The sequence below is a fragment of the Ailuropoda melanoleuca genome, chromosome 2, assembly GCF_002007445.2.
Source record: "Ailuropoda melanoleuca isolate Jingjing chromosome 2, ASM200744v2, whole genome shotgun sequence".
In the NCBI taxonomy this organism is placed as follows: Eukaryota; Metazoa; Chordata; class Mammalia; order Carnivora; family Ursidae; genus Ailuropoda; species Ailuropoda melanoleuca.
Window position 1 is genome coordinate 165,324,083 of NC_048219.1, and position 23,642 is coordinate 165,347,724.

Consider the following 23,642-nt stretch of genomic DNA (forward strand, 5'->3'; position numbering starts at 1 on the left):
AAGCTCTGAGACAGAAAACCCAGGTTTGTATTCTGACTCCATCTTTTAGAGGCCTCTTAATAGCAATGAAAGTTTTGCCAAGTTACTTAAATCCCCCTTACTTTCTTAGCTTAGAACGGGAACTATAAAAGCACCTACATAAATGTCATTGTGAGGGTTCGATGAGAAAACCCAATTAAAATGCTTAAAACGGCACCTGGGAGACATGGAACTCATGCAGTAAATATTTGCTATCATTTTTGTTTTAGTTGTTATTAATGGGGGCATGGTGCTATAGCAAAGCGCTAAACTTGTTCCATCTTATTAAATGCGTGTGATGGAGGGAGAGATGAATAGGTGGGTACATGAGCAAAATGAAACCCAGCCAGGTAGGCTTCAGTCTTCAATATTCCCTGATTCTCCTCCATTCTTCCCAAGAGTTGCCAAGTTCAAGTCTTTCCCAGCTATCTTTTAAATGCCTTTAAGTCAGCCCCTTTCTTTCCATTCTCAGTTTCACCTCCATCCCACCCTTCAGCCCAGACCTCACCATTTATTGTCAGACTTACTACAGTAACCACTTAAAGAGGCTCTTGTACTCCTTTTCAACCTGTCTACCCACCACATTAACTTTTCTAAGCCTCAGTGTTCATCAGGTCACTTTTCTTATACAATCATGCCCCCCTCAATAAGGTTCTTAGCATAGAACTCAAGGTCTTTCATAATCCAACCTCAATTCACCTTTGAAGCTTATCCAGCTGCTTCTTGATAGAAAACCTGCTCCCCAGCCAGGCTGGCCTTGTTCTCTTTTTGGCCCCTTAGCTTTTTTTCAGCCTCAAACTATTGCTTTCTGAGGTGCCCTTGACTTCAAATGATTTCGCCTCCTGTCTGTAACTGTCCTAATTCCATGCAATTCAGCACCTAATTTAGGTCACCTAGACAAGGCCATTTCTGAGCATTTGCAGCTCCACCAGCCTCCTCCTTGGCCTCTCTCTACCCTCTTACTCCAGCCCCCACTCACACCACAAAGTTGGCACCTGAATACCCAACTGCCTCAGGTCATCCCTCAGCAATCTAGAGGGTGAGGCCCTGTTTCATATATGCTTGTTTCCCCCTCAGCTCTTCTTCAGAGCCCTGAACAAAACTGAGTCACCCATGCCTGTAGCCCATGGTATCCCAGTTTCTGCAGGCTCTCCACACTGCTGGGATTGTCTGTTGTGGTGTGTGAATATCTGATAAAGCAAGAGCATAGCAGTTTGATGGGGGATGAATGGCTTATTAGGATGTGAAAAAAAACAAAACTTTTTATTGTTTTGGTTTGTTTTTCACTTGCAGCAAGCGCTAGAGCACAATTCATTTTTTTCCATCGAAAAGAAAGTCGAGCAAGGAAATGTAGAGCAAGCCTTTAAATATGTTGATCAAATCATTGAAGGTAAGTGGTCTTAGGCCAGAAAAGTAACTCCTCTGAAGTTGAAGACTCTAAGTTCAATCATTTGGTTTGAGAAATACTGAAACTCCAAGGCAGAGCTCTCAACCCTAGTGTGATTTTTAAATCAAGATTTAAAATGCACAAATAATAAGTTTACAGTTTGATGAAATTTTATGTATCTGTACAAATCTATGTAAACACTACCCACATCAAGATACAGAACACTTCCAGGGGGCCTGGCTGACTCAGTTGGAAGAGCATGCAACTCTTGATCTTGGGGTTGTGAGGTCGAGCCCCATATTGGGTGTAGAGATGACTTAAAAATAAAATCTTTAGAAATATATATATATAGAACACTTCCAGCAGCCCAGAAAGCTTCCTCTTGCCCTCTCTCAATCAATAACTCTCCCAAAGGTCTTTATCACACAGAAAAGTTTTACCTCTTTCGAACTTCATACAAATTAAATCTTACAGTATAACTTTCTTTGTGCCTACTTCTTTTATTCAACATTTTGTATGGAAGATTCATCTACATGGTTGCATAGATCAGTAGTTCTTTTTCATTGTGTAGGAGTATTCCATTGTATAAATAATTCTACAATTTATTTATCCATTCTACCATTGATAGACTTTTTACCTATTTTCAACTTGATGTTATGAATAAAGTTTCTTTAATATTGTACATGTCTTTTGGTAAACATAAGCAGTCATTTCCGTTGAAATATACCCAGGAGTAGAATTGCTAAATAATAGTGTTTTTATATATTTACCTTTAGTAGTTAATACAAACATTTAAAAAAATTTTTGTTCCAGTTGTGCTCCTATTAGCGCTTATGAGAGTTCCATTGTTCTGTTGTTATCATCAGTCTTTTTAGTTTTATCTAATCTGGTGGAGTAGTATCTCATTGTGGTTTCCACTGAATTTCTTTGATGATAATGATATTGAATTTTTTTCATATGTGTATTGGCCATTTTTAGATCCTCTTTGGTGGGATATTTGTTGAACTCTTTTGCCTGTTTTTTAACTAATTAAAAGTGATAATTATAATTAATATTATATTGCTATAATTATATATAATTACTTTTAACATAATTAATAATATAATAATTACTTAATTTACTTACAAATCTATAGGAGGTTTCTATGTTTTTTGGTATAAGTTCTTCGTTGGTTATAAGTATTGCACATATCTTCTCCCAGCCTGTAGACTGTGTGTTCACTGTCTTCATTATTCTTTTTCATGAACAAAAGTTCTTGATTTTAATGAAGAACAATTTGTCAGTCTTTTCTTTATGGTGACCAGTGTTGTTGAGCCCATGAAGAAATTCTTGCCTATCCAAAGGTCATGAAGATATTTTTCTATGTTTACTCCTAGAAGCTTGATAAAATGTTTTAGCCTTGACATTGAGGTCTCTAATCCATCTCAAATTAATTTTTCTGCCTGGCATGATGCAGGGGTCAAGTTTCAGTTTTTTTCAAGTGGATATCTAGTTGACCCAGCACCATCTATTAAAAACTACCTTTTCCTTTAGTGAATTGCAGTGCAGCTTTTGTGGTTTTCCAGGTGTCTACGTATGTGTATGTGTATTTCTGAACTCTTTATTTTTTTTTTATTTTTTTTTTAAAGATTTTATTTATTTGACAGAGATAGAGACAGCCAGCGAGAGAGGGAACACAAGCAGGGGGAGTGGGAGAGGAAGAAGCAGGCTCATAGCAGAGGAGCCTGATGTGGGGCTCGATCCCATAACGCCAGGATCACGCCCTGAGCCGAAGGCAGAAGCTTAACCGCTGTGCCACCCAGGCGCCCCCTGAACTCTTTATTATATTCCATTCATCTGTTTATCTTTGTAACAGACCACACTATCTTAGTTGCTGTCACTCTATTGTAAGTTCTGTAATCTGAGAGTATAATGTCCTTTTGCTAATTCTTTCTCAATATGACCTTAGCTATTATAGGTTCTTTGCACTTCCATATACATTTATCATCAGCTCATCAATTTTCACTAAAAATAACTTGCTTGGATTTTGACTGGAATTGCATTGAAACAATATCAACCTAGAGACTGAAAATCTTAACAGTATTAAGTTCCAATCCATGAGCAGGATAGACCCTGCCTTTTATTTAGGTTTACTTTAATTTCTCTCAATAACTGTAGTTTTCACTACAGAGCGCATCCTTCTTAATATTCATAACTAGTATTTGGTGCTTTATGATGCTGTTCTAATGACATTTATTTTTATTTAATTTTCTACTTGTTTGTGTCTAGTATATAAAAACACAATTAGCTTTTGTTTATTTAGTTCTTTAATTTTTCATTTAAATTCAATTAGCCAACATATAGTATATCATTAGTTTCAGATGTAGTGTTCAATAATTCATCAGTTGCAGGGAACCAGATGCGGGGCTCCATCCCAGGACTCTGGGGATCATGACCTGAGCTGAAGGCAGACGCTCAACTGACTAAGCCACCCAGGCGCCCTGATTTTTTTTTTTTAAATACCAATACCCAGATCCCACCCCATACCAATGAAATCAGAACTTTGAGTATAGGACAAGAGCATCAGTATTTATCTAAAAGCTTCCCAGATGATCCTAAGGTGTTTTCAAGATTGAGAAGCACAGTTCTTTAAGGAGAATTACTACCAGTCTTGGGCAAAAGAAAATAGTAATTTTCACAGAATCTATTACCCTCTTCTAAAGAGTTGGAATAGAGAGTTCTGCAAGCTTTTAATCTTTTATGAAAACCTGGAAGAGAGCTTTTTTTTGGGGGGGGGGCTTTTTGCATGACTCACATTTTGTTGTCCAAAGAGATAATTTCAAGAAATCCTTTGACTCTTGGCAAAAATAACTCCTCACTTATTTTAACAGCACAGGAATCTTTTGGCTAATTTTTGTTGTTGTTGCTATTCTTAGCTGAATTATGTTGACATACATTTAAAGCAAAAATAGTGAAGTATTTAGTTTTTATTTTATTTTTTTATTTTTTTTTAAAGATTTTATTTATTTATTTGACAGAGATAGAGACAGCCAGCGAGAGAGGGAACACAAGCAGGGGGAGTGGGAGAGGAAGAAGCAGGCTCATAGCAGAGGATCCTGATGTGGGGCTCGATCCCATAACGCCGGGATCACGCCCTGAGCTGAAGGCAGACGTTTAACCGCTGTGCCACCCAGGCGCCCCTAGTTTTTATTTTATTTTAAAGTAAAAATGCCTTCCAAATACTGAAAGTAGGGCCAAATGCCTCTTCTGGTATAACCTAGAAAATGATAAGGATATACTGAGCAAGCCAAAAATCTCAGCTAAACCAGCAGGAGCAAGCTGGTTTTAGGGAAAGAAACAACCTCAGCTCTACCATTTTAAACCTTTGTGTCCTTTCACGAACTACTGATCTGTGACTCAGTAATCCTGACATCACTGGACTGAGGTACATACTGTTATTGCTCTCCCCCCTCCCCATTTTACAGAGGACGAAATGAGGGTTTAATAACTTGGCCAGATTCACCAAAGAGATGATGGTGCCTGCATGTGTAGCTAGGTTAGTCTGTATGCTCAAGTCCAGCACATCACAGATCTCACCACACCATTAGACAGATGAGGAAACTGAGGCCAAGTGGGAGGAAGTGAATGACCCAGGGTCATATAGCTGGTTGTACACAAGTCTTAATTAGAAAAAAAAAAAAGTGGTTTAACCAAATGATACAAATTCCAGCTCTCCATAAGCTAATAAAGCAACTTGCTCCTCATAAACCAAATACACTGAGAGCCCCCAGTTTGGGATTTTAAACTAAGCATTGTCCTGTGTTTACACCTTATAGGTGAGGCCCATGTAGAAGGGCAGGAACATTTCTACATGGAAACGCAAACTATCCTGGCTATCCCAAAACAGGAAGATAAAGAAATGGTCCTATACCTGGGAACACAGTTTCCAAGCCATGCGCAGGTAACAGGATATTTTTGGAAAATGGAACTCCAGATGTGGTGTGCTGTAGGGCCCTACAACCAAGCACTCTGCTCTAGGGAACTTTGGATTCCCTCGACTCCTGTAACTCAAACTCTCTGTATATTTGACATAAGCTACAATCCAGAATGGAAAAAATGGGGCACATATTTCTCTTAAAGGGCAGACTTTTCAAAGAGAAATGAAAATTTTGCTACCTTCCAAAACATAGGTAAGATAAATCTTACCCTTAAAGCAACTGATAGTGTAAAACATAATGTCAGGGATGTCAAAGCCTTCTTATTATATTTGAATTTCCCTTTGTGGTTCATTCATGTCACTTCTCTGTCTCAGTGTTTGTATGTATTGGTGATGCACATGTAAAGCGATTGCATTTTCATGCAGTAGCAGGTGATTTCCAGTCCTATTCCAGTGGTTGAGATAAAAGGCATTGCTGCAGCCAGGCAAGTAAAGGAAATCCTCTGACATTCCCCTCTTCTGAGATGTGGAGATATTGGGTCTAGAATAGTGTCTGGCACAGGGGGATACTTAAACAGCTATACTGGGAGGAGGAGTAATGACAAGCACTACTGAGGGGAAAATCAAAAGCTGAGGGCTTCCTGGTAGAGCAAAGTGGGTTGGTACCTTGGGATCCTGCAGGGGTAGATAGGCTCAGTGGGAGGAGGAAGCTACTATTCAAGGCAAAATGAAAGTCTGAGGGAACTGATGTTGAGCTGGGATGTGGCTGTGGCCTCCATGGTGACAAGTTTTGAAGTGGACAGCAGAGGAGTGAGGAGTTATGGTTTTGCCTCGAAAAACCTATGTAATCTCCCACAAGTTGTCAGGCACCAATATCTTTTTCTATAAATTGAGAGAAGTGATAAAGATCACCTGTGAGCTCTCTTTTGACAGAGAATATGCAGGTCTGAGCTCCAAATGGATAAAATGCATGCCCAGGTTACCATTGCTGTCTATCATCAATACCTTCTAAGGTATAATTAGTTAACTTAATGAGGCATTTCCCAGGGGTATCTAGGGTACAGGGTACTCACAGCCTTTCATACATTGCTGATACGCATGAAAAATGGCACAGCCTGGAAAATAGCATGGCAGTTTCTAAGGATATTAAAGATAGTGACTACATAAATCCAACATTTCCATGACTAGGTATCTACCTGAGAGAATTGAAGTCATCTGCCCACACAAAAATTTATATGTGAGTGTTCATAACAGCATTGTTTACAAAGTAGAAACAATCCAAATGCCCACCAATTGATGAATGGGTAAACAAATACAGTATATCCATACAGTGGAATATTATTCAGCCATAAAAAGGGATGAAGTACTGTTACATGCTACAATATGGGCAACATGCTTTCAAAAACCTTGAAAACATTATGCCAAGTGGAAGAAGCCAGTCACAAAAGATCACATATTGTATGATTACATTTATATGAAGTGTTTCAAACAGGTAAATCTATGGAGACAAAAACTAGATCAGTAGTTGCCTAGTGCTTGGGAAGCCAGAGGAAGATAAGGAGTGACTGCTCAGTAGGTCTAGGGTTTCTTTGGGGATGCTTAAATGTTCTAAAATTAGATTATGGTGATGGCTGCACAGCTCTAAATATTCTAAGTTATGGAACTAAGTATGTCCCATACTTAGAACGAAATAAATGTTCTATTTGTTGAATTACGGATTTGACTAGGTAGACAGGAAGTATACAGGTGAGGAAATAAACTATCAAATTGCACTTATGTGGCTTCGGGAACTTACCTCTTGCAGGAATTTGTGGCTGCAGCATTAAACATTCCAAGGAGTAGGATCGCCTGCCACGTGAAAAGAATTGGAGGAGGGTTTGGGGGAAAAGTGACCAAGCCTGCTCTGCTAGGAGCCATCGGTGCCGTGGCCGCCAACAAGTAATTGTCGTGGTAGCAGCTGCTCCTGGCGGTGCAGAGACCATCGTGTCCTTCCGGTCGTGTGCCCCAGCCTCCATCCCGCAGGTCACAGCCTTTCATCTCCAAAGGGTGGACTTAGCACGTGGGCGGAGGAACACTGGACCAGAACCAGAGGATCTGTGTTCTAACCCTGCTCTTGAACTGCCGCTCACTCACAAGGTCACCTTGACAAGCCACCTCAGTTTCTTCACCCATAAACTGGTGAAAATAATATCTACCTGTCTTGTAAGATTATAGGGTAAAATAGATGTAATCACTGTGTGTCTTGACTGAGACGTAACCATGTATTACTTTTTCATTGACTTTAACTCTTTAAAATATTTATGTTTTAAATTGTTAAAATAAATCAAGCTGAGCTTGCCTGTGTGGAAGGAGGGTCAAAACCTTAACCTTACAAGGGACAGGTTTTGTCATGAAAAAAACCAGTGTCTGCTGCTCCTGGGAATGTTCACTTAGCCTCTCCATCATCCAAATGGAATAACCAGACACAGGAATAGCTGTGACTTTTGTGAACCTTATAACTACTAAACCTCTCCAAATATTCAAGACAAACTTAACTTATCCTAGGCTACCACTACAAAAGGAAGAACTGTGAATGCCTTAGGTCATTGGCACTTTCCAACAATAGAAAAGGCCGTCTTATACGTACGGGTGTGCACGCACCAGGAACATTCCTTCAGAAGCCAGAGTCCTCAACGGACATTTTATGAACAGGGAGCTGAATGAAAAGGAGCCTGAGCTCAACAGAGCATTGGTTCTCAACCTTTCCAGCCTCAAAATCCCCCGTGGCAGTTATTTTAATGCCCCTTTTAATATCCCAAAGTAAAGTTCATAACAATATAACCTACTTATACACATAATTGCAAAATAATCATACAATCCCCTAATGTCATATAAAAAATTTTGAGCGAAAGTAACTTAAAACGAAATAATGTAGCATTTCAATATATAAATTCTCAGACATGATAAAACCAGGATAATAATAGGAGCCGTGTTTATTTTAACGTCCCCCACAAACTTCTGAAATGTTGTTTAAAGCATGTGACTTCCCCCCTTGAAAACCACTAAGCCTGATTATTTCAAGCCCCCTTCCCCATCTCTTTGTTTCTACAATTTATAAAGCATCCAGCATATTAATAGAGTCATTTCCTATAGGACTGGCCGCCCAATCCGGTTTATTCTAGAGCGTGGTGATGACATGCTGATAACTGCTGGCCGCCACCCACTCCTCGGAAAATACAAAGTGAGTGAGATAAAAAATTTTAGGAAATTGCCTAAAACATTGTTCAGTGATAACCAACCAACCGACAGGAAGGACAGTTACTAAATTCCGTACCACTTGAGAGGAATATTTGGATGCTGCCTACAACTGACCAGAACTTTCTTGGAATCCTAGTCAACTTGGGCATCAGCCTCAGTGTCCCTCTGGTGACTATTACGTCAAACCATTTTCATAAGTTAGGTAGACTGACAACTGTGATTACATGTGTTTGTGTACTAACGTGGTTGTATCGAGAAAGTGGTTTTACTTATATCACTTTGTAGATTGGATTCATGAACAACAGTGTGATCAAAGCTGCTGATGTTGAATATTATATCAATGGTGGATGCACTCCTGATGAGTCTGAGTCGGTAAGAAATATGCCTTTCCCAGAGGCTACCAGTTGAGCTGTATGTGTCACACTTTATTTGCATGAATATTTGTCATACAAAGTAGATAAATTCTATGAAGGGTTCTAGTTAGAGAAAAAATTTGGTTAAGTGGTTTTGAATATTTGATAGATGTGAAGTGTTGTTTTGTTTTGCTTTAATTCAGGTAACAGAGTTCATCGTGCTGAAGTCGGACAATGCATATTATATTCCTAATTTCCGGTGCCGGGGTAGGCCCTGCAAGACAAATTTGCCATCCAACACAGCCTTCCGAGGATATGGCTTCCCTGAGGCTGCAGTGGTGGCGGAAGCTTACATGGCTGCTGTGGCATCGCAATGTAACTTATCCCCTGAAGAGGTAATAAGTCAGCACCCCCTAACAAAACAGCATTGGTTCAGATATATCTTGAGTGCCTACATATAGCATTATATCAGCTTCTAAGTAGATTCAAAGAAATAAAGTACACCATCTGTGTATTAGTTAGCTTTTGATATATAACAAGTCAACCACAAAATTTAATGGACTAAAATAACAGAAAGTATTTCTTCTGGTTCTCAGGATCAGCTAGGTAACTCTTCTGGTCTCAGCCAGCTCAACTGGAGTTTTATGGTCTAAGACAGCTTCGTTTATGTGCCTGGTGGTCACTGGGCCAATTAGTCTGGGGGACATCTCAGCTGAGAAGGGTCATGTCCACTTCACCTCCAGAGTCTCATCCTCCAGTAGACTAGCCCAAGTTAGTTCTCGTGGTGGTGATCACAGATTTCCCAAGAGTGGCAGGAGTGTGGCGAGCCCTCACGTGTCTGCCTGCAGTCACATGGCCAATCCCAGAGTGAGGGCGAAGCCACCTAAGAGCATGAACACGGAGAATGAAATGATTGCCATTTGTGCAGACATTCTACCACGGCTGCAGATGTTAAGGAGCTAATCTGAACAGTTAAGAATAAGGAAATGTTGGGGCGCCTGGGTGGCACAGCGGTTAAGCGTCTGCCTTTGGCTCAGGGCGTGATCCCGNAAAAAAAAAAAAAGAATAAGGAAATGTTGTGTAGGGGTAGAATAATTTTGAGTGGGGAGAATTTTGTCTCACCACTAACAAAATTTGTGGCAGGGTTCATAATAGTTGGTACCTGCTATTTCTCAGGGTCATGGTGAAGTTAACTGAGATAAGACACTTAGCCTACAGCCTGGAGCAGATGAAGTGTTCACCAGTAGTTTCTGCTGTTGTGGTTATTGCTGTTACTGTGATGTTTATACACGTACTCTTGCACTTGCATATTTACAGACATTTAAATAGTTTCCTTTTTTAGAAAGACTTTCTTCATATCAGGTATATAGCAAAAACCCATGCCCCACTAATGGAGTAAGCCTATGTCCTTAAAATCCATTTTATTGTCTTTCAGGTTAAAGAAATAAACATGTATAAGAGAATTAGCACAACAGCCTACAAGCAGACATTTAATCCAGAGCCATTGCGAAGATGCTGGAAAGAATGTCTGGAGAAATCTTCATTCTCTGCTAGGAAACTGGCTACAGAGGAATTTAACAAAAAGAACTACTGGAAGAAGAGGGGGCTTGCCGCAGTCCCCATGAAATTTACCGTTGGGTTCCCTGTGGCCTACTACAATCAGGTGAGGTTGAGAGAGGTGTCTGTCTTCTCACCAGAAGCCCTTTTCCACATGACTGGCTGTCTGAAAACGGCAATCTTTGCAACTAGGGATGGCCTCCTGCAGGGAGAAAGAAGAAACCGGGGCAGATTCCTACAGCAGGGAACAAAGCAGGTTTAGGCAAGTGTGGGAGACCACAGGTATCAGGGCAGATCGGGTGTGACATGGTACCAGGGACTCAGAGTGATCAATGGGTAAAGTCTAGCTTGAGGGGTCTGACCTTGGGCAGGGCCCCAAACATGAGCATTGGGGAATGAGGTCTAATTTCAAATCCATGAGAGAATTGGGAGAAATAAGAGGATCTCTTTCTCTCTTTCCTAAATTCTTAGTGGCAGCAGTGGGGTCATCTGAAGACAGAGCTTTCAAAAACACACGAGAACAGACAGAGCCACCCCATTCACGTAGGAACTTGGAGTTACTACGTGAAAGCTCCGTGACTGCTGTGCCTTGTTTTAGGTTTCACCTTGAACAGTGTTTCATGGGGCTCTGCTTCTGATTCTGTCTTATTTTTTGCTTCTATCCCTATCTGATATGACCCCTTAACAAACGTATGCCAAGGAAGGAATAGAGGCCCCCTTCGTGGTATGAATGCCTCTCACCAGATTATCTTCCATACACACCCTTCCTTGGTGTCCACTAACAAGGCAGAAAGCAAAATGAGAGGGCGAGATGGGAAGGCCAGGAGCCCTGCACGGCTTGGAGTCGCTGCTGTCTTTCCCCCGGGGGTGCTTCTCAAGCTAGAATAACACACAGACCCCCTTTAAAGGAAAGCTTCTGCGGACCCTGTGATCACTTAAATTACTTATTTTGATGTTATTTAACTGTGAATAATCTCAAAACAAGGAATAAGCTTCTTCTAGCTCTTATGCCTTTATAAAATACAAACAAAATTGGAAATTAAATAAAAATAGTATCACAAATGCCAGTAAGAAAATAATAACATTAACTTAATATAGTAGAAGACATGGCTTCTTTAAAACTAAGTGCTTGCGGGGCGCCTGGGTGGCACAGCGGTTAAGCGTCTGCCTTCGGCTCAGGGCGTGATCCCAGCGTTGTGGGATCGAGCCCCACGTCAGGCTCCTCTGCTATGAGCCTGCTTCTTCCTCTCCCACTCCCCCTGCTTGTGTTCCCTCTCTCGCTGGCTGTCTCTATCTCTGTCGAATAAATAAACAAAATCTTTAAAAAAAAAAAAAATAAATAAAAATAAAAAAAAAATAAAACTAAGTGCTTGCTCACAAAATGATGGTAGTTCCGGCTGTTGCTGCTGTACAAGGCATTTTGAAATCTTTATCCTAAATGCCTACATAGGGTGTGCTGACTCACTGTCCCACCTCTTGTCTCTAATATGCCCCATTACTTAAAATAGCCCTACTTGGTGGTTGTACAATCATCAACATAAAATCTAACATGGGCTCTGAAAGCATGTGGCAATACTCACTGTTAAGTGGTTATCTATTACTCTCGTTAGATTATCATTAGGTGAAAACACCAAGTTTAAAAGTTCTTGTAGAGAATGTGACAGCCCTGAGATACAGCCTCAGACTCAGGAGACCAGCATAGCTAAATTAGTTGATATTTTCCGTGCTTGGTAGCAGGGGCATGGGCATCAGCACAGGGGTCGAGGTCCCAAGGGGGCACCTGTGGGATGCTGGGCCACATGCACTAGCATGAGAGAGGAATTGCTGTAAAGAAAAATTCCAGCAACTTGCAAACCACCTAACATAGAACAGCCTCCTTCCTCCTATGGCCTGGTCCCTGGAGCCACTTGCACAGGCTGTGGATTCTTCCACTGGAAGAGTCAGCCCCAGAGAAAGACAGCAGCAGTAAGTTTGAAGGAGACAGCCTGGCATAGGTGTGGAGGACACTGGGCTCGAGTTTAGGAGTTGTCGGTTCCAGTCCTGACTCTGCCACAAACTAAGCACCTGGGTTTGGCCATTCTCCTCCTCCCCAGGCTTCTAGTCCCCCATGTGCAAAGTGAAGAATTTGGATGAAATCGGTGGATCCCAAACCTGGCCAATCATCAAAATCACCTGGGAGTTTAAAAAATGGGTGCTTAGGCTCTGCCTCCAAACTTCTACTAAGTTGGAATTTCCAGAATGAGACCCATCCTTTTTCCCTACCATGATCCTGAACGTCAGCAGCATTTGGCAACCATTAAAATGTCTCAAGGTTTTTCCAGCTCCTCTAGTATCCAAGGGAGTTTTTGCCTGGAAATTTACTCCTACAAGTTCTATTTGCTTTAAAATTAATTACCCTGTCTTGGAGAGAAGAATAATAAACTATCGTACAAGGTGGGGCTTTGGAGTGGCCTCAAAGCAATCACACAAGGCCCCAGAAGGCCAGAGACTGGTAGGAGGGGAGATGAGCCACCATTCATACATTGACATTGATGGCTTTCAAGTCTGGGGTTTATTGACAGGGGTTGTTTGTCACTACCTGTGAAGGCTTTCTTCTTCAGTATAAACAGTGAGAGATGGGCTCAATCAAGCAAAACCATTCATCTGGCAACCTCAGCTAAACTCTCAGCAACATTTGCCCTCATCATTTTCCAAACTGGTGTAATTATTTCCCCCAGGCTGCTGCTCTAGTCCACATCTACCTTGATGGCTCCGTCCTGGTGACTCATGGTGGCTGTGAAATGGGACAAGGTCTTCACACCAAAATGATTCAGGTGAGATAAGTGCCCATCATCTCCACTGTAACAAAGTATAGCTCCTTACAGTCAGTTTAGCAGCCTTTTTCCTGTTGACCAAGAGAAATACCATCATGCTACATGCACGGATCAACTGTAAGACTCATCTTGATTTCAGGAATGCAGACTGTAGGGGGGTGAAGGAAGCGAGTGTTGGAACCGAGGAAATACATGATATTATTCTTCCTGAACAAAAAGAATCAGGTCTTCTGACAAGTGTGATTCTGGTTTTCAAAGATAAAATACTTTTCAGCTTTGTGGCACCTGCTCAAAGCAATACAATGTTAATTCAGATCTTCAATTAAAAATGAATGTGTTTAAAAGGATGAGAAATTATGTTCATAGAATTCACAATCTACTTAGGAACTCCACATGACTGGCCATTCCGTGTACTAATTCAAAGAAGCGTTTCTAATACTTATTAAAGAACAAGAGATTATTTGCAATAGGAAATTTTTCCTTCTTTTTTTAATATTAAATAAGAATGTGTTGAATATGATACCTGAATCAAATTGTGGGAGCAGGTATGTGTGCGGGGGGGGGGGCGGAGACAAAGCTTCTCACCCAATGAGAAATAGGAAGAAGATACTTTCCTTAAGGAAATAATATTATTTAATAGAGTGTTTGGAATTAGGAAATTACAAAAATCCACAGGGCCTTCTTTGAATGTATCTTGCTTCTTTACAACAAAATCCTTATGCCTGCAAAATGTCCCACAAAAGAACCATAATCTGCTAAATTATCTGTAAATCATAAGAAGATGAAGGTAAAACAGTAAGATCAGGCCTCAACCTTGACTACTGCATGTGTCCTACTAAACTACATGTCCCAGAGTGACCATACTGCCATATGGCTCTTATGAAACTGGTATAAAAAGCAAGCACAAAAAGTTTCTTTGGTTGCTTCAAACTCATAATCTACATTTAAAACCCAAGATGCTGTCTTAATTGTTTGTGCCAATAGGACAGTCAGGTTTTATATTCCGTTCAAAACAAGAATTAAAATGTTTTTAATTTGTGGGGAATGCTTAAAGTCAATGAAACAAAGAATATTCTTCTTCTGCTTCTGACAGGTGGCTAGTCGAGAACTGAACATCCCCCAGTCATATATACACCTGTCTGAAACAAGTACCGTCACAGTGCCCAATGCTAGCTTCACAGCGGCGTCAATGGGAGCAGACATCAACGGGAAGGCTGTACAGGTGACTTTCAGTTCTCAGTTACTCAGTGATGGCGCTGGAGGAGACCTTGTCCCACCCCTTCTTTTATGGAAGATGAAACTGAGTCCAAGAGAAGTCAAGTGGCTGATTGCAGAACATTCAGCTAATTACCTGCGAAGCCAAGACTCCAAGTCCAGTTTTCTGGGGCTCCCATCTGGTGCTCTTTCTGCTGTCCTGGGCTGTTTTTCATAATTAATGTTCGGTTGCATGTGAAACCTGCAACCTTCAGCAACCTCCCTTTGTGTTAGATGAGAGAATCTCTCCCTGCCCTCACCCCAGCACACTGGAGAAGTGCAGAGTAAGTGCATCACTAACAGGACATCCTCATTCCAGGAAGGGCTTGACCTGTCTTTTACTTCTCTAAGGATCAGTTTCCTCTTCTGCAAAACTTTACCTAACTACCACCCATCTCATAGAATCATTGGGTGGCTTGCAGAGATCATGCAACAAAGCCACCACCACCACCTCCCTTCTCCCCACCCTCCAACCTCCAGAAAACCACTGATTGACCATTAGTGACCCACAAAAGACAAACACCTTGATTTAAAGAGAAAATTTCAGCCTGTTGAATATGCCCATATATCATGTGAACCGTGATTCCCAAAGTACGTTCCTTGGAACAGTGGTCCCATGACATTCTCAGTGGAAAAAAAGGATTCTGTAGTGAACAAGTTTGGAAAATGTTGCATACTACATCCCGCTCATAGAGGCTTATGATGCATATGAGCATAATAAATGCTCTGACAAGTCCTGCAGTATAGAAACCTCTTTAACTTTGTTTCACTGTTTTTCCCAAGCTTGCTTAACCATGAAAACATTCTCATTAATAAAACCCCTCCTAATATCTATAGAATCAGCACCCAAGAAAAACAGTCTGGGAGATTCCAATTTGGTTAAAACATGTAGGTGACTGAGTCCATTTTTCACCTTTTATCTAGATTCTAGTTGTCTTGCAAGCACAGGTGGCACAAAGATACCCAATGCATGGCTAGGCATAGTCTTAGGCATTGATAAAGCAGACATACTATAAAAAAAAAAAAGATTAAAAAAAGGAAACTAAGTGTTTTTAGAAATATTTTTATATTTTATAATGAAAAGTCATCATAAAAAGTCATAAATTTGTGTGACTTCTTCACACTTATTTTGTTGATCCCACATTGATTTAATGAACATTTACTGAGGGCCTACCATGTGCTAGGTAGTACAAGCACTAAGGGTAGGTAAAGCACTAAGTGAAACAGGACGAAGTCCAAAGAGCCTGATCTCGTAGAGCTTACGTTCCAGCAGACAATCAATCAATCAATCAGTCCTTGAGCCAGGTTGTGAACACAGCAAGAAAAGAAGCCATGCAGGTATTTGGGAGCAGACGGAGCTAGCTTACTATGCTTGAGAAGCTGCAGCAGGCCTGGGGGACTGGAGCAGAGAGAGCAAAAGGGAGCAAGGTAGAAGAAGTAAGAAGGACAGTAGATGGGTAAGATTAGGGTGTAAATGTTTATTCTTGAAGCTAGATAAGGGGGGCTAGTGCATTATTCTACTTTTATGTATTTTAAATTTTTCTGTAATGTAAAAACCAGGAAATTTGTATCTGGCATTTAGAACTTCAATAGAGGGAGGTGACCCTACCAAGGGATATAAGATGAGAGAATTCTCCATACAAAGAAAGGAATCCGGGACGTCACAAAAGAATGAAAATGTTCTCTGCAATATCTCACTCTCTTAAAGGGAAGACTGTCAGACTGCTGAGTGTAAAGTTATGTGTAGGAGTATAAGGTCAGGACACAATTAGGAGAAAAATACCTGATATTTGGGCAGGCAGGAGCCCTGTGACCTAGGTTTGCCTTGGATGTGGACCTCTTTTGAAAGGCACCCATTTGTAAGAAGGTCAGTGATTGAAAGCTGAATGAATCAGCAAAGAGATTTATGAAAACAAGGATCTCTGGGGTGCCTGGGTGTCTCAGTCGATTAGGCCGCTGTGTCTTGGCTCAGGTCATGATCTTAGGGTCCTGGGATGGAGCCCCGTGTCAGGCTCCCTGCTCAGTGGGGAGTCTGCTTCAGGATTCTCTTTCCCTCTGCCCCTCCCCTCACATGCTCTCTCTGTTTCTCTTTAAAATAAATAAATTTTTTAAAAAAGAAAAAAAACAAGGAGAAGCCAGAAACCATTTCCCAAAGAGGGGATGATAGAAAAGAAGGAGCAGAAACTAAAAGGGGGCATGAGAGGTGATCTGAGGCTGAGATGAGTACGTAAGGGCAGATATGAAGAGATTCATGTTTGAATTAAGGGTGGAGGCCAGGTTGGAGCCCACTGACACAAGGAGTCAGCAGGTGTAATCTCAAGGGTCTAAGATTTCACCTCATTCCTTCTTATTTTTATTTCACTGATAATGTTTTGAAAATTTAAAAAGCACATTTGGCATCATCAGAATGACCACTTTATAAGTGACGTGTTGCCATGAGACCTCTGACCACATTTGGGACCAAGAAGTATACTTTGTGTCAAGGCAACAAGAAAACAGCACAGATGGACTTCCTAGGTCAAAGCTGTTTTTTCTTGCCCAGTGAAGAGCCGCTGATGGCAAGGTATAAAGTGCAGATGAAAATCTAGTGGTAATTTACATAATAAGAATGGAGAGAAAATTGCTCTGTCAGCTGGCACACTCAACTCCACCGCACGTGGGCGAGAGTAGCCAAGATGGCCACATTCCAAGCAGCAATTTAGCTTCAGAGAAACAACATCATCAACCAACTGAACTAATGTTGTTATTTTGAATTTTGTTGGTATATAGACTGGTTTGTGTGCTTTGTCATTTTATTTTTGCTTTAAAGGTACAAAAGGGCTATAACTCTAAGGAGACTCAACTAGCTTTATATTAGCATATATTAAAACAGTGTTATAACAAAAAATAATGGATGTCAACACAGCAGGATCCATAGAATATTTGTTTCCTTCAGAGGGGTTCCCTACATTACTCAACGTTAAGAAACCCTGCCTAGAGGACTAGCAAGCAGATTCACAAAACTGACAGATTCCATTTGAATTTATTTGAATACTTAACATTTTGCTATTTCCTGTCCTTTAATTTCTGATGTCATTTCAAAATATTTATTTTTAGAATGCCTGCCAAATTCTTATGGCCCGTCTTCAGCCAATCATCAGGAAAAACCCTGAAGGAAGATGGGAGGACTGGGTGAGTGTTCTATTATCCCTGCCAGGAAAAGGCAGATACGTCCAGCTGGGCGATGGCCCTAAGTGCCTGGGCTGATGGGTGGTGCCCATTCAAGAAACAAAGCATTTATTAACATTTACTTCAGCTTTTCCAAAAAAGCAAAAGCAATGTCTGGATTCACTGAAACTTGACTTTATTTCAGAGCCTGATTTCTCACAGAGAATGATAACAGCATGGGCTCTAAAGTAAAACACACATTAGGGTTACTGTCCCTGCTCTGTCACTACTGGCTCTGGGAGACAAGTTTCACCTTCAGTGCCTCAGGACCTTGGTTTTCTCACCAGAGCAGCAGAGATAATAGCAGTCCTACTATCAAAGGATTACTCTATTTTTAATAATAATAATAGTTATTATTATTATTATTATCTTTAGTATTCTTATTCCCAGCCCCACCCAGGTTAATCCAGTAAGGAAGCTGACTTAATATACTGAGACAGTCCATCAGATTATTTGGGAAAAAAAGCAGAGTAAAAGTACATACATATATAGACACACGCATACACATATAAACACATGTGTGTATATATACATAACTGTGTAGATACAAAAGTACACGAGTATGGTCTAGCCCCCTCTTTAATTTAAAAAGCCAAAAAGGGTTAAAAAATAATAAACTCTACACTGTGCAACCCAAAAAATAGAGGGCCTCAGGGCATAGCTAGCAGCTGCCCCTATACATCCCTCTTGAAAAGCATGACCCGTGCCTTGCACAAGGTGTACATCTCGACTGAGGTGAATACAGTAAGAAAGCTTGCTCCAAACAAGAGAAGAAAGGTATTTTTCATTACTCTCCCTAAATTTATATTTCTTTGGTAACCTATCATCTCTTCCAGATTGCAAAAGCCTTTGAAGAATCCATCAGTCTCTCGACTACTGGATATTTCAAGTAAAGGACATTTTTACTTTGGGTTAGATTACAGCTGGGCAGAGATGGTGTGCACTCATCAGTCTGAACAGATGCCCGGAGAGCCCGGGAGCTCTGCCGAGTCCCCACTGTCACCCTCAGGCCTGGGTCATGGCGGGGAGGCCTAGGGACTCCACCAGGAGGGACCTGCAGCTATTTCCACACACTCGGACCCAGTCCAGTAACTGCCCTCCTGAGGGTAGGGGTCAGACATCAGTGGGGCTTCTCCCCGTGTCTGCGCTGGACCTACTACGATTCTGATCACACACACCCCTTGCCGAAGAAGGGGAGGGAGGCCGGCAGCCATGGGGAGGGTGCTCCGTTCATCTCCTGGCCCCACAGTATAGTGAGCGATGAGACCACCACTGGGGAAAGGGCCCTTCCTTTTCACTGCTGGTTTCTCTTCTCAGAGGCTACCAGACGTATATGGACTGGGAGAAGGAGAAAGGTGACCCCTATCCATATTATGTTTATGGAGCATCCTGTTCTGAGGTCGAAGTTGACTGTCTGACTGGGGCTCATAAGGTAAAGAGCAACATTTGTGTTCACCATCTGCATAGTGTAAACACAAACATTGACTTGTTTTCCATGTTGTTCATGACAATCAACTTGGTCCTCCAGCTGGAAGAACCAGGGACAGATATATAATTTTAGTAAAGATCTATTTTAAATAAATCATATTTTCCACTATGTATTTTCTCTTGGAACAGCTCCTTAGAACTGACATCTTCATGGATGCTGCTTTCAGCATAAACCCAGCCCTGGACATTGGACAGGTGAGTAATACCAGGACCCTCTGACCATAGGAACTTTTGGTCAGTTCCATTCAGAAAAGTATTCCCCAGAATCCTCCAAATGTTGTTTATACCTGGTGCAAGTACTCTGAAATATATATTATGTGTTTTACACACACACACACACACACACACACAAATAGATAAAATATTGGACGAAAATTCAAGAAAAAGTTAACAATCATTGTCTTTGTATGGCAGGAATATGTGTGGCTTATCCTGCTTTATAATTCTCCGTGCCTTCTAATTTTTCTTCATGAATATTAATATGTTCATAATGAGGGAACACTATGTAAGTACGAAATAATAAAGTTACATTAGAATTCAAATTAAATTTAAACAGACTGCAATTTAAGGAAATATAAAAGAAAAAGAAATACTTAAACATAATTTTTAGCCTCCTGCAGAATTTAATTCTGATTTTGATTTCACAAACAATAAAATTAATGCACTGAAAGTCTTTTTAAACTTTGAGTTAAAATATTTCCAGCTGTTGGTGTAGTTTTGCTTTTTTCTAGTCTTGTTACTGAAGGTGGAGCCAGTGGATGGGCCACATGAGCCCACCCCAGACCTACTAACCACCCCCCAGGTGAGGCTGGGCAGCCGGTCCCTGGGGTCCACCTGAGTAGCATGCTGGAGCAGTGGAGAAGCGAGGCATCACACCTGACAGACCCATGGTACTTTCGACTGCCAACAGCTTCCCAGCACCCTAAGAGATTGGTTTATCTGGGTTAGCCATTGGGCTTTATAAGGAACAATTTTATTGATCCCTCTGTGCTTCTCAAAATGTGGTTCTCAGACTCTGCAACAGAAGTATTTATAAGTGTTTATTGGAAACATGGATTCCTGAACCCAGGAATTCAGTCCAGGCTTAAACTTGTTCCATCTTAACTTTGCTGGGCTGAGACAGAAACCGGCACGTTTAGCCTGCACCTGAAATTCATCTTAGGCCTGTAAAGTTTGAGAACCACAGCTCACCCAGTCCTCGCCTCCCCTTCCCTTTCCTATCCCTCCTCCCAGCTCCTTTCTGCCTCTTTATTGTTTAAGCAAAGGCAGAAAGGGAGATGCCATGATCCAGAAAACCCTACATTTGTCTCATTGGAAAAGGAAAGAAAACTAGAAGTATGTTAGACTTGATCTCTTGACCTTCGATCTTTTCCTTTAGGGATAAGCATTTGGAAATATCCAAATACAGAATTTAGATTTGTATACCTTATTCCTTAATTTTACATTTCCAATAAAATGTGAACTATAACTCTCCTTCAATTCTTTAACCTCCAGGCAGACACCCCTTAAACCTTTTCCCTAGGGCATATTAGTTTGTAAATAGAACTCATCATGACTTTTAATAAAAAATATTTAATTTAATAAAAGTTTTTTCAATCCCATCTTATTTAACATTATCTACTCTACATGGTAATTTATAAAGGGAAGTAAAGAAATCCAAATATTATAATAACCTACAGTGTTCCATTTATTCTAGTTCATGTTCCTTTAATGTTTGCTTCTTTTTCATCTAATTCAACAGAAATTTATTAAGAACCTATGTACCAGGCCCCATGCTAGTAACAGAATACAAGAAGGCCAAGGCCTCAAAATGCTCATAAACATGAGAAAGAGCAAAATGGGAGATGTGAACAAGGAAAATACCCTCCGAGAGCCACCATGATGGGGGAATGTGTTCAAGAAACTACTGGAGGAAGTAGTTTCTAAATCCACCCAGGAGGATCCAAAAGGCTCCAAATAGGCAGGAACTTGAGGAATAAATAGGAATTCTCCAGAAGGACAACCTGAGGTAGGGAGCAGTGAAGAGAGTCAGGAGAAACTGCAATACAAAGACTTGAAGGTCTGAATGAAATCTGGTGGGCTTGAGAATTACCCGGAACTTGTCAAGCGTCGGGTACCTGGCGGGTGGGTCACCTGGGCAAGAAGAACTAGGGATGAGGCCAGGCAAGATGGCAAGCACCAGACCCTGAAGGACCCTTTGTAAGTCCACCCCAGGCTGTCAAGAATGACTCACTATGGTTCAGAGCACTATTTTCAGTCACATTGGAATATTTATTCAATCAATATCATATACTTACGAACTGCGAAATTCTTGCCTGTAGATTGAAGGAGCATTTATCCAAGGCATGGGATTCTATACCATAGAGGAACTGAAATATTCTCCAGAAGGTGTGCTCTACTCTAGAAGTCCAGATGACTACAAAATCCCGACTGTCACTGAGATACCAGAAGAGTTCTATGTCACTTTGGTGCGTTCCCAAAATCCCACAGCCATCTATTCCTCCAAGGTAAGAACGCAAGACCTCTATATTAGTTTGTAGGGCTACCATAACAAAGTACCACACACTGGGTGGCCTAAACAACAGGGATATATTTTCTCACAGTTCTGGAGGCTAGGAGTCCGAGATCAAGGCTTGATTTCTTCCAAGGCCTCTCTTTGGCTTGCAGATGGCCACTTTCTCACCATGTCCTCCCATGGCCATCCCCTCTGTGTGCACATCTGATGTCTCTCTCTGTATGTCCTAATTTCCTTTTCTTATAAAGACACCAGTCGTATTGGATTAGGGCCCACCCTAAAGACCTCATTTTAATTTAACTTCACCTCTTTAAAGACCTTGTCTCCAGATATGGTCACAGTCTGAAGTAGGGGGTTAGGACTTCAACATATGAATTTTGAGGGAGCATAGTTCAGTCTATTACAACCTACTCTTTCAAGAAATAATGAAAGAGTCCCCTGAGTTTGTTTACTCCTTTGAATTAAAAATCCCAACAGGAAAAGGGAAAAGAAAAGCAAATTCATGGCAGAGTGGTGCTCACTGACTTCAGAAGACCGAGTAGACTCTTCAGTCATGAGAGAGATCATGAAACAAATTTAATCAAACAAGAAAGGTCAAGGAAGAGTCAAACATCTTGGGTCGTTAGGCTAAGTGCCACCATGAGATAAAACTGAAATTGTAAGCAAATTTCACCAGCCCAGAACTTTCTTTTCTGCACCCTTCTCGAATGTCCTCCAGACTCAATTCTTTCTTGTTTATCTGCCTCTCTCCACACCTCCCCAAATTGGAATAGGCTTTCAAATAAGTTTCTCACTATTTGCTCTGAGCTGTTAATAGCTGCTGATATAAGAGGTATTGACCCTATGTTCCCTTGAGCATATGGGCTCTAATTGGCTCTTAAAGACCTATGGTGAGGTTCTTGAACACAAGTGCGCAAAAAAAACCCACAACTTCCCCCAATTTAAGTTCTATTCTGAGCCCACATCTGGCCAGACAGATGGCAGGCTAACCTTAGATTTTTCAGGAAATTGCCTCTCCTTCTTAAAAGTAGGTCAAGATTGGGAGGAAAGCAGGACTTCCTGTCTGAATGGCCTCTCTCTCTACGTCTGCACCAGGACCATCTCTAAAGACCATCCTGACACAGGGTACAATCCTGCCTTTTAGGGTCTAGCCACATTCCTGCCAGTGTGCTCCAGATAGGACATAAGACCTTTCTGCTCCCCTCCTCCTCTTCAGAGGAAACCCCTCCTTCTACCAGGTCTTCAGAGGAAACCTCTCCTTCTACATTTGCTTTAGAGTAAAAATCAAAGCCAGCAATAGGCTTTATTTGCTTAGAGAGATAAAGGCCAATTCTCCACTAAGGCCCTAACCACAGACCACAGACCAGATTACTTTGAAGAAAGAAAGAAGAAAAATCAACACAAAGATGCATTGGTGAATCATTCAAAATATTATGCCACTACACTATTAATTCAGAAACATCCAGCACATACCAGGGAAGATAGCACACATGCAACTTCAACAATTCACTCTTTAGAGTCAACCACCTCACTGTCTTTCAGGCTCAGCTACAAAGATTGTGGTTGTTTTGTTTGGGTTTTGAGTTAAACAAAAACGGTCTGGAGCCCAAAGTGGAATATTCTAGAGGGCACCAAGGGCCTTGGTTTTTAGGACTTTACCTGAGCAGAGGAGCAGGAGGTTTTAGCTGCCCCACTATCCTGATGTCCTGGGGCATTTTCATGAGCTACTTTGAGGAGGACCCCACACACAAATCAGTATGGGGGGAGTTCGGTTCTGGCAATTCAGACATGCTCCAGTCTAATGATTATACAGCTAGAAGAGGTGAGTGAGTGTGTGTGTGTGTGTGTGTGTGTGTGTGTGTACACAAATTAGTCCTAACAGAACCATGCATTCCTG

At 41.2% G+C, this 23,642-nt stretch overlaps 1 protein-coding gene across 3 annotated transcripts in view; it reads left to right on the plus strand.

Moving 5' to 3' along the window:
* Positions 1–23,642, plus strand: part of AOX4 (aldehyde oxidase 4) — a 57,137-nt gene that overhangs the window by 31,493 nt on the left and 2,002 nt on the right. For all 3 annotated transcript variants that reach the window (XM_034641094.1, NM_001304853.1, XM_034641086.1), the window contains 14 exon segments: positions 1,312–1,408; positions 5,221–5,345; positions 7,126–7,259; positions 8,454–8,541; positions 8,844–8,930; positions 9,115–9,306; positions 10,347–10,574; positions 13,186–13,281; positions 14,375–14,503; positions 17,632–17,706; positions 18,579–18,631; positions 19,060–19,174; positions 19,360–19,425; positions 21,552–21,737. In XM_034641094.1, coding sequence (XP_034496985.1) covers positions 1,312–1,408; positions 5,221–5,345; positions 7,126–7,259; positions 8,454–8,541; positions 8,844–8,930; positions 9,115–9,306; positions 10,347–10,574; positions 13,186–13,281; positions 14,375–14,503; positions 17,632–17,706; positions 18,579–18,631; positions 19,060–19,174; positions 19,360–19,425; positions 21,552–21,737 — 1,671 coding nt within the window.